Consider the following 17,747-nt stretch of genomic DNA (forward strand, 5'->3'; position numbering starts at 1 on the left):
GTGCCTTATCTATTTATTTTGCCGCTCCGGACAAAAATATTTGACGCCTTTGACGGTTAGCTGGCGGCAAAATCCTGAGAATATCCGGCACGTAATGAACAATTTGAATATCATCTGTTCACAAGTATGACGGATAAATCACCGACCATTGGGTTCAACCATCTTATAGGGAGTGTACGTAGCTGCCCCTATGAACATTTAGTGCGCATGAACACGAACGGAACGCTTCCGTATGTCTGCTGTTTATTTGTTCATAATATGCCACTTTGTCTTGGAGTTTTTGCAGTTGTGGTCATAATTATGAAAATAAAGCAATAAATGGTAAATAAGGTTTTCGTTATCTATAATATTTTTAAATTTATTTACTTATTATAATAATTGATTTGTCTAAAAAACACTACAAATAAATTTGTGTTAACGTACAAGTTTTTAATTATAAAGAGATGTTTGTATTATATTTTGTACTATGGATGCCATGATTTACATATATTTTAAAAAATATCATTTAGTGACTAAAAAGTTTTCTACAAAATACAATATATTGCAAAATTATAAAAAGGAGAAAATATCCTCTATTCATTCTTATTCTTAATGTACGATTCATTCTCACTCGCAAAGAAAGGAAATGCGTTAATAAATGATTAATGCAAGACAATTAAAAAGTAGCTAGAACTAGTATCTAAATTATGTAGCTGTATTAGATTATTTTTCGTTAAAAATGTCAGAAATATATGGTCCAAAAGAACGCAAAATCGAAATGTGTGAACGAAAAAAGTGAACATAGCAAGATCTAGCTTATCCACTTTGTAAGGGGTCTTGCAAATAGAACAACCACGTCAAGCAAAGATAACAAAATATGATTTACGTTGTTTGTTTGTTTATAGTTATTTATTGTATATCAGACGGAAAATAATTTTAAAGAAATGCACACTAGGTTTTTTTAATGGATGATAATGGAATGGTAGCCCGGCCTGCGTTAACGGCATACCCTGGTGGGGCACCAGTGAAGAATGATAGGTGGGAATGAAAAGACAGGTCAGTTGGCCCATTATAATGAATTTACTTGCAATTCAGCATGTTGGTTTCTCTAGGAGAGGACTATGTAGAGGTCGTCCTGATAGGATATATTGCTAGCAATGGGACTGGTAGTCCGCATTACTAACAACTCATCTACACAGTGGGTAATAGTTAGGTAGTAATTATCTCAAATAGAGATGTCTTCCATTCAACCTTGCCAACATTTTAAAGAAGTTCGGATTAAAGGGCTATTTTTAGATTAAACACTTATTGTTTAATTTGTCGATTGTTGCAGCGTTTCCGGCGTTGTTATAAAAGTAACAATTAACATTTGACCAATTTTATAATTATATACCATAACCCGGTACGATTCCGTACGATTTTATCGTCACGATATAACAGGAAAGCTAAATGTATTATTTCTTTTAATTTTCTGAAAGTATAATATATATGTATATAGGGGGAAGGGATTGTTAGTAATGGAGACTGAGAATCCCATTGCTAGCAATATACCCAACCAGGTCGATCCCCTCGCGGTTCCCCCTGGAAACTCATGGTTAATTCCTGATGAATTCATCATGATGGGCTAACTGGCCTGTTTTCATTCTCATCTATCACCCTTCACTGGTGCTCCGCCAGCGTATCCCGTTAGCGCAGGCGGGGTTACCATACCGTTTTTACCCATCAAAAAAAAAATGTACATATATAGAAATTGAAATTAGTTTCTGTACAATTGCATACATTTTGGTCTTCAATAATATCGTGACAGGAAAATAGTGCTTTATCGTGACATGCTAAGGTAAGTTATCATAGCGACATCATCAGGCATATTTGAATCTAATTTGATGGTTGGTCAGCCTATTGCCCTCTTTTGGGTTTAGGTAGTTGTTCACCTAAGATTATGTTGATAATTAAGAAATAACAAAATTTTTATTTTTTCTGTTAAATGCAAATTTCACACGATTGACTAGTTATCGATTAAGATACGTGGGATATGGTAATAACTTTGTCTTTGGTCGTGCTAGCAATGTCCTGGTTGTCAGAATTTGTCTGTGAGTCCTTATGTATTCAGATAGTTATATTACACGTATTTCTAAGTATCTTTTATTATTCTTACGTAACAATATATAGGTCGATTGTAATGTGAACTTGTTTTGCATTATAAATTATCGTTAATTGTTACCTTAGTTACTATATAATGAAATTTGAAACCAAACATTACATAGTAGGCTGTTGGTGTAATTGATATGTGTCAATTGTATTTTAAAGGTATCAAGTAATAACGATATCTCTAGATGGCATCTATTATTAAAGCATAAATACGTTTGATGTAGTTAGCTAATCTAGAGGATATTTTTTTATTTATTTTATTTTAGTATGTATGTATGTATATCCGCTGCGGTGACATCATAACTGGGGACTGAAGCGTGCTAATTCTGACAAGATTAGCACGGATTGGCTTCCCTCGAGACTGCGGACCCTTTCCGTGGGTGTCGTAAGAGGCGACTAAGGGAGGGCGAGGAATGGGTAGCAGCGTTCCTCGTAAAACATCTCCAAAGTCTAACTGCGGTTGCCAATCCGCCTGCCAAGCATGGCAACTACTAGTAAAACATTCCTAGGGAAGGCTTATGTTCAGCAATGGACAGCTGATATGATGATGTTTGATCAATTATTCCTAGTACATTCGCATTCTGACACTGCTCAGAGATTGACTGGGAGAGAATGCTTTCAGCATAAAGTCCGCGTCGTATATACATGTACTAATGAATAAATAAATAAAAAAAAAATATACCATTTGGAACTTGAAACTAATTCTAAATACAATGAGGCCTATAAATTCACTAAATTTATCTCTTAATATTTTTATATGATAGTTGCATTTAACTACTGTTTTATGGACTATCACAAACTAAATTTATAATAATTTTGACTATTAGAAATTTAATTTATCTTAGTCCTTAGAATAAAGATTTCGCTGTGGTATAAAATAGAAATTTTAATTTTAGTGAATAAAGATTTCGCTAATGTATATATATCATTCGATCGGTCCGTTAGGACAAATTGAAATGGTTAATTTTATGTACAGAATATATTGTTATGCCAGATATTACCAGACGGAGACTTTGTACAAATGTTGAATGTCCCATTCGTGTTTCTACCGTGAAGCAGTTGTGTTTGCATCGATCTCAATGATATATATATACAAACTGGTGGTCAACCTGATGGAAAGTGGTAACTGTCGCTTACAGATATTAATACATTGTTATGCACATAATTTCTCTCATGCGCTGCAAATTCTGAGTACTAAGATGTTTTGTCTAAGTACCTTTTAATTTTACTGCCATATCTCACTCTTCATCGAACAAACAGCCATGAAAGCATAGATCCTTGGCTGTAAAAACACGAGAGATACCCAAACAGATTTGTCTGAAGTATCCCACAGTTTAGTTTTATGTTTTGTTTGTCGTGACTGTAAAATATTTTGTATAGTACCGTTTCTGTATATGTGTAATGTTAAATTTTCTTTAGATTTGTACCAATTTTAAAATTCTTATCAGAATATAATACGAAGGATTTCGTTCCGTTTCTGAGGTAATTGCAGAAATCCTTTCTGAATGAAACGTATTGTTGTGGAATTTTTATATATATAAGGCTTGATATGATTCAATGGATTTCGTTATTATTTTACAAAAGGAGAATTATATAATTTATGACTTTTTGTGTTACTGTAAAATACGAGTAGGTACGCGATTACGTAGAAACATGAATTTGCATATTTAAGAATGCAAAAACTACAATAAAAAGTGTCTGGACGAATTCCGAATGTCACAATTTGTAAATAGTTTTGTTTAATTTAAACACGTTGTTTTTTCTTTGTATTCGTATACTATACAGCAAATATATTTTAATGACACATGCATTTTTACATTGATAATAAGTAAAAAATTAGATAGGTTTTATGTAAATATTAAGCATAAATAAATACACTTTATTACATTACTGAAGTTTTTAATTTATTATCGACCTCTGGCAGACAGTGGTAGCCACGTTGTTAGTAAGGTCTTGGATTTGATTTCAGTTCGCGCAAATTTAGAAAATGACTTTTAGAAATTGGTTTATGTTGTTTTTTTTTGGTTGTTACCCCCCAGATGTGCGTTGGCTGAGTTTTCATAACACAGGTTCTAGTTTATAGTACAGGCGTCTGGAGTGATGGTGTGCAATATTATATATACCTACTTTTTATATTTTTATATTACTGAAAATCCTTATCACAGATGGATTCTAGATACTTGGAAATGGTCTGATTTGTACAATGTTAACTTAGTATGAAAACCAATATAGTGTACGATATCGATTAACGCCGTCACGGTAATTAAGTATGCTTAGGCACGTAATGAATTTCTAATGAAAATAATTATTTCCCATCGGTCAATCGACCTTCAGATTTCACTGCAGGACCTACACTGACATTCCGTCACGTTGGTGACGCGTCGGCTAAGAGAAATGCGGCCGAATTCGCGACGACTCATTTGACACAATGCCGGTTCATCGGCACTATCCATCTACCTACCCATACTCGCCGTAAAGGTGTCTTCACAGGTGCGTAAGCGCAGGTATAGCAACCGCACCCCGCGTCCGCTCTGTTCGCTGCCCCCCTTCCCCGCTTTGGCTCTCATCCGCCATCTTGAATTCCGCTCACTCAGACCCGCGCCTGTCTCGCGGCCACCGCACGTACCTTACGAGTGAATTAACGCCAACTAACTAAATAGTGTATTAATGTGATTTAGTGACATGTTGTGATAGTGTAGTGACGAAATGGAGTCGACTCCGATTTGTAGGTGCCGTGTCCTATATTTAGGCTCCGCAGTGCCTCAGCAGAGTAAGGACGGCCTGCAAGGCATTCAGGAACCTTTGCGTGAGTTGTATCCGGAAAAGGGAGCGACCACCGGCGGGATAGATTCGTGGCTGTCCGTCTGGTCGAACGGCATCTTGTTGGAGAATGTCGATGAGAGTGGGTCTAGAGTGGCGAGGTTTTTTCCGATATCGAGTTTACATTATTGTGCGGCTGTTCGACGGGTGACCGTAGAGGGTGCACCGAGGTTTTTACCCCTGGATTCACCGTTCGCTCGAGCGCCTGCTCCGCGACGTCCTCCTTTATTTGCGGCGGTTTTACGTCGTACGCAAGGCATAAAGGTATTGGAATGTCACGCCTTCATCTGTCGTCGTGAGGCAGCCGCCAACGCACTAGTCCGATGTTGTTTTCATGCGTATGCTGATAGTTCGTATGCCAAACGTTTGGAGGCGGAGCGAGCACCGCCGCAATTACCTCCTGAACATGAAGAAGAGCTCGAAGTTTTTGATGGAGATGAAAATCATAAAGTGTGGGTTGGAGAGGTCGAACGTGACGATACGAGTGACGACATTCCGCACCCGACGCGAGCACCGCGACCTCGACAGATCACACGACCTGCGTCTGTGCCTCCGCCCCCTCCTCCGCCTGAGGAACCTAAAAAGAAGTCGACTACAAAGAAAACAAAGAAAAAATCGTCTGCATCGGCGGATGAATTATATGCCACAATGCCTGGGCCGGCGCCAGTAATGAATGGAAGGTCATTAGGACGCGCGCCTCCAGCGTGGGCGGCTGCACATCCCATGGTATTGGTGGCACATCCAGCAGCCACACTGCCGCATGCACGACCGGCTACGTTAGGACATAGAGGACGTGTGCCGGCGGCTTTAGCACCGGGTCCTTATATGGCCGGTCCTCCTCCTCCAGGGAGAGGACGTTTACAATATGCTACTGTCGATCCTCGGCGTTCAAAACCACCACAACCGGCTATGAAAGCTGCCCAGAGCATGACAGGACTAGAGGCAGTAGATGATGCAGGCGGTATATATAGAAAAAAAGGACATTTGAATGAGCGAGCATTTTCATACAGCATAAGACAAGAACATAGGAGTCGGTCTCACGGATCTCTCGCCAACTTGAAGTTTGCTGCTCCACCTGAGGTGAGAATATCTACTTAATAGTTTAATTTATGTATATAAACAGGGTGCCAATGACCACTACAGGAATTTTGGATTGCAGAATGATTTCCTACTTATTAGGTAATTGTTATTTCATCACTCATAAACTGGTTATGAATGAAAGTTTTGGATACGGTTAGATTGATCATATCTTTGTTAGGATATTTTTTCTACCATTAATGAGTGTTAAACTCCGATATTTTATAATTTTATAATAAGGACGAGCAAATAGAAATTTTATTAAAGCTAGTATTTTTTTATGAGATGAAAATGCAATGTTAACTCCGTGTTTGCTATGCTATATTCTGATTGGTTACCAATGAAGGATAGGTGAGAATGAAGACAGGTAAATTAGCCTATTGTGACGAATTTTCTAGGTATTAACAACGATGGTGTTTTTGACTTATATTGCTTGCATATGGCGTTAAATCCCATTATTAATAATCCTCCCTTGAACTAAGGTGAGTGAACTTTGTATCTAATGTGGCCTTAATTATACTTACATATTTTAAATAATGATGTTAGTTAGTAGGCGGGTGAAAGAGAAATAAATTTCTTAATTGTCACCCTAGAACTATGTACTCGTACATTATAGATTAAGCTAACGTGACAAAGTGAACGTAGTAGAAAAGTTATCACTATTATCGAGAGTTATTCTGTCATATAATATATGAAAGCTTGTATAATGTAAGAACTATGTATTTAACTGTATTTTACTTCGTTGATATCTCTCGTGTTACAAATTTTATAATTTTTCTACGAGTATATTTCTATATAATATGCATATCAGTAGGTACACGTGGTCAAAAAAAATTTGCATCGTTAAAAGGAAGTTTTCTATGAATGAAACTAAATAATTGTCCAAAGAAATATGGGTCAAAAATATAAAAAAAAAAACATTCAGTCTCCTAATGTGCATTCAACTGTTATGAGGCTCAAAATTTATTGACGTTTATGTCAAGATTAACATTTTGGGAAAATCGTCTCTAAGAGTAGTATTCAATACATAATTTAAGATTGTGTTCCACAAAGAAAAATCGACTTCAATTGTGGCAAAACTAGTTATTTTGTTTTAAAAACTAAACTATTTTGATAACCTTTTTATGAGACCAATCTGTAAGTATATATTTTCAGATAAAAAATGTTCTGAATCGGTTTACAACTGACGGAATTTGAGGTAACAAAACGATTTTATCAGTTACTCCTGAAGGCACTGCAAATGATTATAAATAATATAAATTTAAAGATATTTAATAGGTTTATCCATTAGAATACACGGTCACATTTATGTTAACCGGTTTCGATTCTGGATTATAACACCAGAGTATTTTTGCTATATTGTTTTAAACATATATTTTTTATAAAGTTTATATAAAACGTTTAACGTAGATAATATTCGTTTTTTGATTTGGAAATGTTATTTACTCCGTTTTGAATTCAAGCATATTTTGTTACTAAGCATTTGATATTTAATACCGAAAATTACTTGCATTTCTTTTTTAAGTTTATTATAAATTTGCAATTAAAATTATTGGGCTACCTATATCTTAGAAATATATATTTAAAAAAAATATGTACATTACTTTCCTAAATAAATATTTTAAAATACATACACTGTACGTATACGTCTACATAGAGTGTCAAGTTTTTCCATAATATTCCACGATAGCGATACCTAAGTCGTACAAAGTATGTGTTTTTTGTACATACTCATTATTATTTAGTAACTAATTCTTTAGATAAACAGTGTTTGGAGTGTTTGGCGTCACAAGTTGAATACCAGTTATAGCATGGCATGATACAAATATTATTGATAATTTAAAATGCTATGCTATTTATAAATATTTAATGCTGTGTCTAGTTTTAAAATTAAAACTTGTTTTAACAAGTATTTACCTGTATAAATTAGGTGAACCACATTATAGGCATGTTATGATGTAGAATTGTTAAGAACAAAAGGCGGGGTTAGATCAAGTGAGCGAATACTCCAGTAGGACGAGATATAATTGAAAACACTCTAAGATAGTGCATGTTCCTTAGAATCTGAAACTATTATAATCTAGGCTAATTAATTGTTTATTTGAAATAGGTATATTGTCAAGTGGCCCCGGCGTAGAATGGGCCACTCTTTTCCTTCCCGTAGATATTGTAAGAGGTAACTAAGCGAACTTAACAGTCGAGAGGTGGGTAGCAACGTCTCTCCTTAAATATAACCAAAATTTTACTGCGGTTGCCAACTCGCCTGCCAAGCGTGGCAACTACTGGCAACCCCAAAATAGGGGGAGGTCTATGTTCAGCAGTGGTCAGTTAACGGTTGTTATGATGATGATATAGCATAAAGAAAAAAACCTAATTGATGGATATTGCCAGAAAGGTCATTAAACTGAAGTGATAATAGGCCAGCCACTTAGTCAGTCTAAGTAGTCTAAGTCTAATCTATAATTAATGGTGAAGATAGGTTGTCAAAAGACGACCTCGTAGTAAACCAACAAGTACAGTATAGTAGTTCACAGTTAGTTGGTTGTCACTAATTTAAACGACAATCTCAGTTATGTTTCAAGGGGTCGATTGATTTAGGAGGCTTGGAATGTGCAGCCTATAAAGGAGGACTTTGTTCAGCAGTGAAAAATTAAATGCTAAAATGATAACATTGATAACAGACTGAAAACATTCTACTCGACTACAATGTTCTAAATTATATTAAAAACTAATAAGTGTTAACTACAGAATGGTTAACGACTTATTTGATGGAAAGTAGTAACTGTCACCTACGGGCATAAATAGTACCATAAATATACCCATACTATATACCTCATGCGTTATTATTCCTGTAAACTAAGATATAATATCTTTGTACCCCGTAATTTAATTGTCATATCCTATCCTTCAAACTGCACATACGAGTATGCATTACAGCTGTTTCATGGTAAAAAAACGAGTGGGACAGACATACACATTAATTATACCCACAGGAAAAAATACTTCTTTTATGTATTTTGCTTTCTTTTTGTATATGCATTCTTTTATCTCCTTTTACTGTGTATGCCTATCAATGTCTGTTGTTAGTTGTGTGCTGTAAGTCATGCAAATAAGTTATATATCTATCTATTTACCCATGCATACGACTTTAAACGTATGTCCTATTTGGTATAATTTTAGTTTCAAAATAATCGATTTTTTCTCCAAGACATGGGATAATTTCGCGTTATTTCCTTTTCTAACAAGGCTGTTAATTTTCATAATCATCCTTTCTATATTCGTCGTCGCGGTTCGAGTGAGAGCAGATATTATAAGTGTTACGCTGTTTTATATGGAAATATGTTATACAACTGTTAGCTAGTTTATTATAATATATACGTGTGTTTTATCTCTGATTTATGCCATTTATGTCGGATAATATCAGAGTTTTTGTATTTTAAAGTCTATAATATAGATTGATATTGTATATTGTACATCCTATTTAATATTTTATTACTGGATCCCAAAATCTTTGAATATTTGAAAACGAGTGTTACCTATCATTAAATTACAGGAATCTAACTGACGATATTTTGTTAAGGTTTATATTCCTGAGAAATGAGAATGTCAAAAAGGTGGCGTCCATTTATGAAGGAAAATGAATGGATGTCACAGAATACACTGTGCCGCTATATATATTACGCTATATATATACGCTATATATCAGTGCAGTAAAATTTTAATAAATTAGTCTATACCTATATTACTATAGATTTATTTAGCTCTGTATATCATTATTATTTTAAATATTTTACAAGAACAAATAGGGCCTATTCACCCGAAATATTTTAAGTAGGTACGTAACCTTATTAAATGAATGATTGTTATGAACACCTTAACCTCATCTCGAGTCGTTATGGCCAGTAAGTAATTTTAAAAACATTAAATAATTATGCATGAGCTCATCATGATTACGTGATCGTTAAGCAAAAAATGCTAAACCAACAGGTACTGCGCTTTACTCGGGTATAAGGAGATGGATAATAAACAAAGATTATGTTCACTACATAGTTACGAGTATAACGTAATTTATTAATTGTATATAAATAAAAATGAATTGCTAAATATTTTTGCTAAGTGCAAAACTCAACAGTGGCAGGACCAATACGGTTTAAGCTTTTTTTTTCAATTATTCGTCGAAGCTCGAATAAAATTGTTATTAAGAGAAAAATTGGAAAAAGTGCCCGGAAAAATGTAAAAATCCCAATTTTCTTTTTTACATACAAATTGGTCCCATATCTGTTGCGTCATAGTATAAAAAAAGATTAATATAAAACATATGTTTTATTATACACAATTTTTTGCATATCCCACTGATCGATTCCTTAAAAAAATACTCAAACACATTCTTGACTAAAAGAACGTAATTGGATTTCTCGGAATATCTAGTAAAAAAAAAATACTAGTAATAACTCCTTTTTTTGACATCTAATAATAACATAGCCCTTTTGAGTCTGGTAAAAAGATAGCTTTAATAATTGTATTGTTATATGCTGGCTAATTATGGTTTTAAATAATATATCGTCGCTTTTTGAACAATTAGGGATTTTTAAACTTTAAAAATAGAAGGCTTTTTTTATAACGAAGCGATTATTTTCTCATTGAACTGTGGGATTACTTCTGAAATAAATTCCAATAAATCTATATTAAAATTGAGACGTTTCGCACCCTCTAATTGCAATATTACTAACATAATGGTTTCATATTGTTCTGATAGATGCATATTAGTGTAACTTGTTAATGCAAACTATTGCAAACCGATTCCAATTATAACCTAATTTCTAGTTTCATAAGTACAATATAAAAATGTCATTGATGATAGATTGGATTGATATTAGATTCAAGAGTCGACCTGCAGGTCTACAGTCAAGTTGATACAACGTAATAATAAATTTATTATATGAATTCGAGTCCTATAATTGTGTATACTTTAGATCCTTAAATAAGCTACTCTTTAATCAATTATTGAGTCTACGTTTATACATTAATTAATGACATATCAAATTTATTTCATGTTACACTTCTTTATTGTGTTATTGTTGTAATTAAGCTAAATTGATATCTATCTTTTGTCGGCACAATATTGTAGCACGAGACACACGTTGATCTCTTTTACATTGCATGCAAAAGAGATCAACGCGTTCACCCTTCTTTTTAGACAAACTTACTTTGATCACGTATCTTGCAATTTTATATTTGTATTTCGTGGGTTTTTTTTTAATGGATGATAATATGATGATTGGTAAATGATGAGTGGTAAGCCCGCCTGCGTATGTATTTTGTGGTAACCATGTGGTCACAACATCAGCCACCCCTTCCTTTTCCGTTAGTGTCATAAGAGACAACTGAGAGAATTTAAAGAGATGCACAGCAATGCCCCTCTTAGAACATTACCAAAAGTCTAATTGTGTTTGCCAACCCGCCTGTCAAGCATGGCAACTATTGGCAAAACCTCTCTTATGTTCAGCAGCGAACCATAAATAGCTGATATGAAAAACTATCTACTGGTAATTGATAGGCACTGGCGTTGTTTAAAGCAATCGTACAACGTAATACAATTATTATTGGCAACTAAAAATTGATCGAGAAGTGATCGCACTGTGGTTACGAATTTTTTATTTATAGGTTTAGCATGTGGATCTGTTTATTAAAGAAGTGAAAGAGAGAGTTCAAAACATTAAACATCGCTGTCTTGTTCTGTCCACTGTACATAGTAACGAGAATTATTTATCTATATTTAGATTCAACCGCTAACTACATCCTTTATCACTTATATTTGGTTGATTGGAAGTAACCTCTTTTATAATTCAGAAGTAAACCGACCCTTGTTTACAACATTATTGCTTTATTGTATTTAGTGCAAAAGAGAGTATAATAAATATGTCAGCCTGTTGTCTGGTAGGTCGGAATAGGTGAGTTTTAATGTAAGAAAGGTACAGACGATTTAAGGGATTTATTGAATGAATGCGCTTTGCGAATATAAATTGATTCATTGAGAATCCTTACTAATATCATAAATGTGAAAGTGAGTTTGAATGAATGTGTGAGTACACTTTATTTGTATTATACAATATAAGGAATAAGCGAGATAATAAATGTTATGATGCAAGTTTGTTTGTTACCTTATAGCGATTTAACGACTTAATCAATTACTATGAAATTTGGTATACAAGGACTATATGGGAAAGAAAAGGATACGGGTTACTTTTTACTCCGGTTAATAAACATATTCCGGTCGCGCCAATGAAAAGTCGCCGGTAAAAGCTTGTATTATATAATTGACAAAACGAAAAAACTGAGTAGAGGTTTACGGCATTTAATATTTTTATATATTATGTCATATCTATGGTACATATTACTATAATATTTTTGAATAACACTAACTATTGACTATGGCTTTCAATATGAAAATTTCGGATGTAAATTTGTCCACTGAAACACAATATATATAACTTATGTATAATTTAGTCTTAAATTTTAAACAAAGAGATATTGTATTAAATTTTCCCTATTGTCTGGTTCTATGGTAAATTGTGCATGAATACACAATTTTTAAGATTTCAAATGCTTAAAATGTTTAAATCACCGCGGTTCTATTTTTAAATTAACATAGCAATTAGTTTACGGCAGTAAGCTTCTACTAGTAAACAATGAATAATTATAAGTTTTATTATTTTGCTAAAAAGTGAAAAGATCTTTTTGATAAAACATGAAAATATGAGAAAAGTATCATAGAATTATTATATGGTAAGATCTTAGGATGTAATTCATTCATCTGTTAAATTCAAACACGTACTACCGTTTATGGGCGACCAAATATTTTTAAAACCTTTCATAATTATTTCATCTGTATTAATGCCTTTACAATTATAATTGTTTGTTAATCGACTGAATTGTTATGAAAATACATATACATACTATTTGAGATAGAGATAATCTTTTATATTTTATATATCTAGTTATATGTAATATATGTTAAATTCGCTTTTTATACCTTATTTTATTTGATCAATAAAGTTATTTAAATAAATAAAACAAGTTGGTATATTATATTTAATTATTATTGCGAACACAAGAGTCACTAGGCCTGCTTTTTGTAACTCCCAAGTCACAGTTACACTGCACTAGTTTACTTAGAATGATTCAACCTCGTGTGACCGACGCATTGTCATCTACACTATTCAATTTAATCCATTTTGCTATTGCGAAATCATCTCTATCACCTTGAATTAAGGAACTAAATCACAGTAAAGAGTAATATGGTGTAAGTTCCCTCCCACGGTAAGTGGCCGCTTGCCGACAACGGTCAATGGTTCTTTAAGTTGCTACATAGCAAAGAAGATTTAATTCAATAAAAAGCATGTGTTTTTTATTTTATTTTTGTTATACAGCGCCTAATATAAGCAGAGCTATGGAAGTGTATATTATTTTTTGTCTTAAGGAATACGGTTTCCTTAAATGTCAGGATCATAGCGTTTCGCTAATGGAACAAGAAGCGCTTTGGTGATATTATAGTTTCTTTCGTAAGAGAGGTTTTGCCAGGAGTTGCCATGTTACCGAGTGTGGCAACTACTAAAGGCGGGTTGGCAATCGCACTTAGACTTTGGTGGTGTTTTAAGAAGAACGCTGCTGGCAATCCTTCGACCAATGAGTTCCCTTATTAGTCTCTTACGAGATTTCTCTTATGAATAACAATATAGACTACTATTTATGTTGGTCAATTAGTTTAAGTATAGTTTTTAAATATATTTTTCTTTATATACTACCTCAATTTATTTTTTGTCTCTATGTAAACCCGTGAGTTGAATAAGTAAATTTTTAGTAGTAATAGTTAAAGAGCCTCCCATGCTAACACGGCGCGCCCAGAAACTACGTTAGTATAGAAAGCTAGAATTTTTACACGATTACCACGCAGACAAATTCACAGGCTAGACTAGTGACGTAATAAATTGTTCGTGTATTCACTTGGCACTGTCCCCCGGCAAATATTACTTTCGCTCGACACATCATAATCATCATACGATACGTTAATTAATCACCGCTGTTCACTTCTCACGGCCGGACCAACGGACCGTGAAGTTTCCATCTTATTGACTACTTTCATTCGAAACAACTGTTTGATGTTAATAGCCTAGCTGTATCTGTTAACAGTTGAAGTAGGTATTTCATATTTACCTATTACATATATACATAGGTATCTATGATTTAAAACGAGGTAACATTTTTTTATTGTCTTTAAAAGGAAACATAATACAGTGGATTTGGAATCGAACGCAACGTTCGAATTATAACCTGTACAATCGCAAAATTTAAAATCTCAACCGTAAAGCAGTTGTATTTGCATGGCTGTGTTTCGGTTTGAAGGGTGGGATATGGCGTAAATTTACAGGGTATAGAGGAATAACACCTGAGTCCTCAGGGATGGCAACGCATGGGGGTATCATGGGCGAAACAGTATACTCTGTTATGTTCATGGTACTGCTTATGTCTATAGGCAACGGTTACCATTTTTCATCAGGTGGGCCATCAGCTTGTTTGCCATTCTAAGTTGTATAAAAAATAATTTTATAGGTTTGTGTTTTTTACAAAATGACAAAAATCATGATAAATTATTATTACATCGATTAAAAAAAGTAATAAAACCACTCGCCTATTTAAAAATTTTACTTCTATTATCTTTAATTATAAAATAATCATTAAAAAGCACGACTTTCGATTCTAGCGGCATCTAGTATTTCATGTCTAATTTAGAAATACCTATATATAAAAAAATTTTGGAATGGCAAATAAGCTAGCGGCTTACCTGATGGAAAATGGGAACTGTCGCATACAAATATAAACAGTAAAGTGGATATATGATACTGTTCATATTTATATTATATATACATATCTACGCATCCGTATACGTTACCATTCCTAAGGCTTAGTCCTTATTAAGGTACCTTATAAAGGTAACGATGTCTCCGTACCTTATAATTTCGCTGCAGTAACCTGCCCTTTTAAACGAGACACCGTGATGTAAGCACAGCTGCTTAGCGGCAGATACATAAATTAATTAATAGGTATCTCTTGATCTTAGATAGTTAAATATATTTTATCCAACACAGTCATTGGGTTTTTTGTATAATTAATTTATTCAAGAGCCATTTATATCTCACACTATAAAATACTGGATTTTTAAGCATTTTATTGTCCTATAAATAATAGTGTTATAGTATTTTTAACCGACTTTAAATAAGAATGAGGTCCTCAATTTAGCTGTATTTTTTATGTTTATTATTTCAGACCTCTGTCATTTATGAAGAGATTTGGAAAATTGTTTTTTTTTTATAATAATGGATGTATTTTCAGATTGGTTCTATATAAATGTTCTTAAAATTGGTTTAATAGTTTAGTTTTTTAGATGAAAATAACTGGTTCTGCCGCAATTGAAGTTTATGTTTTATTATTTTATATGATGATGATGATACTATTATATAGTATGTATCAATATTGTGTCCACGACGTTTGACGACGTCGAGTGTAACGAAACACGTCGACTTCACAAGGACGAACATCTTTTGTGCGCAAACGCATACAACATACACAATGGCATCGAGTCGTGCGGTGTTGAAAATTAGTTCACGGTTCATTAATATAAAAATATTCTTGTCTCAGATTGTTGCTTCTGCACTAATTAAATCATTCATTGAGATCGATTCTGTAGCACTATTCTCTAAACTCATATAAAAACTTAATATGGCATCTAGAAATAGTTAACTGATATTCTTACGAAATACGAAGCAGTAGGCAAAAATTGGTTGTAGATATAATGTAATTTTAATAAGTTTAGTAGTAAAACTGTGAAATAATCGTATACTAAACGTAATAACTTGACCTGACCATGAATACGGAACGATTTTAACAACGTGGGTCGTAACACAGATTTAGAGTATAAAGTACTATCTAGTCATAATTAATTTTAATTATTAAATTACTTCATTCAGATGTTTGTTTCATAACTAAATGTAGTAAATAAATAAATTCGACTGAAATAATAAAATGCGCTATATATGTATTCCCAAATTAAATAGAGATAAGTGCATAAAAAAGTTTGTATGGGTTGTAAGGGCAGTAAATAACTGATAGGCACACCTACTTAAATACTTTTTTGTAAATATAATATAGGTATTATATATAGACAACATTTAGACCAATACGAATGGGTATATTTCTGAATACAAATGTTTGTATTGATCGAATTCATAACCATTGGAAGTTGAGGCGGTATATTGAACCTCTGCGCCACAAAATAAATAGTTGATTTTTATTTTGACAAAATTGTATAGAACCAACACGTCAATAAACCTTTTCGAGTCAGAACTGGTGAGATATAATAAAAAATATACATTCTAATTAACAACCTTTTTCTATTTTTAAGTTGGATGAGAAAAACTAATCTTTCACCCTCAACTTGATAATCTTAGCTTCTCGTAACAGCTAACTACAGACTTATTAACTCGCTAACAAGCTATTGTTTTTCTTCTTCGTTTCAGTCGACTTGTTGCATCCAATACGAATAATTTACCGGACAACCCCGCTCACTATTTGCGTCAATTATAAACAAAACACGGTTTGTTATTGTGATACGCTTGTAGTTATCATTAAATTGAGAAATTGTATAAACAAAAATGTTCAGAATTGTAATCTTAGATGGAGTAGTCAGAGGTATTTATTGATTGTCGCATTTTCGTGACTATAACATACAAAATACCTACATCACTCACTCACATTCCACACACAAATTAATTAGATTTTTTTAATGAAGATAATGGAATGGTACAATAAGGGTTAATAATCCCAATAAATAATCTCTTGCGAGGCACCAGTGAGAGATGATAGGTAGTAGTGAGGAATGAAGCCAGGTCAGTTAGCCTAGCGTGACGAGTTCAATAAGAATTAATCACCATGATTTTCAAAGGGAACTACGTGGAGGTTAACATGATATATTGCTATACCTATATTGTTAGCAATGGGATTGCTAGCTCCCTTACTATCAATCCATTTTTTCTCGGTTTAGTTAGGTTTGGTAACATTTAAATAGTTTTGGTAATGGCCAGATATGAACTTCAGATCTTTTGGGGTCTATTGGTAGAGGTCACAAAGGATGGTAAACCATGTTTACTAGTATAGTATTATATTATCTGTGCTTATATGTTAGTCAGACAATCTCTTGCCACAAAATTGTAATTCTTATTTAAACTCGAATTTATATTAAAATATTAATTTATTGGGATAATAAAATTTATTGAACTCGATAGTAAAACTATTATACATTTTGAAATTAGTACATAGTGAAATTTTAGTACCGCGGACAACCTAGGGATGAATAAAATCGAGGGGATTTTACAGTCAATTCTGTTTTACTAATAGAATTAAATCGTATAACTAGAGAGAATAAGGATATTTATTGAAGCCACTTACGTGGTAACTTGACCATGACCGTCTGCTCACGTTTATTTGGTGTTTACGTAAAATGTAATATTTATGCCAATAATATTATAGTGCAAGTACATAAAGTGGCATATTAGACTAATAGTCAAATTTTTGATATTTCAGGTTACATTATTGTATATTACTTATATATAATAAAATATAAAGAAATTCGAGGATTTCTTTGTTTTTCTTTTTAAACAATGTATGTC

At 33.3% G+C, this 17,747-nt stretch overlaps 1 protein-coding gene across 2 annotated transcripts in view; it reads left to right on the forward strand.

The window, feature by feature from the left end:
• Positions 1-4,656: 4,656 nt before the first annotated feature.
• The window catches only part of LOC113514985 (uncharacterized), a 41,655-nt gene continuing 28,564 nt past the window's right edge, over positions 4,657-17,747 (forward strand). Inside the window, exon 1 of one of the 2 annotated variants that reach the window (XM_026899092.3) lies at positions 4,657-6,027. In XM_026899092.3, the coding sequence (XP_026754893.1) occupies positions 4,834-6,027 (1,194 nt within the window). In that variant the 5' untranslated portion in view covers positions 4,657-4,833. The remainder of the gene's footprint in view (positions 6,028-17,747) is intronic. The other variant, XM_026899091.3, reaches the window with a different exon arrangement.

The sequence above is a fragment of the Galleria mellonella genome, unplaced genomic scaffold, assembly GCF_026898425.1.
Source record: "Galleria mellonella isolate WM207_F2 unplaced genomic scaffold, CSIRO_AGI_GalMel_v1 utg312, whole genome shotgun sequence".
Lineage (NCBI taxonomy): Eukaryota > Metazoa > Arthropoda > Insecta > Lepidoptera > Pyralidae > Galleria > Galleria mellonella.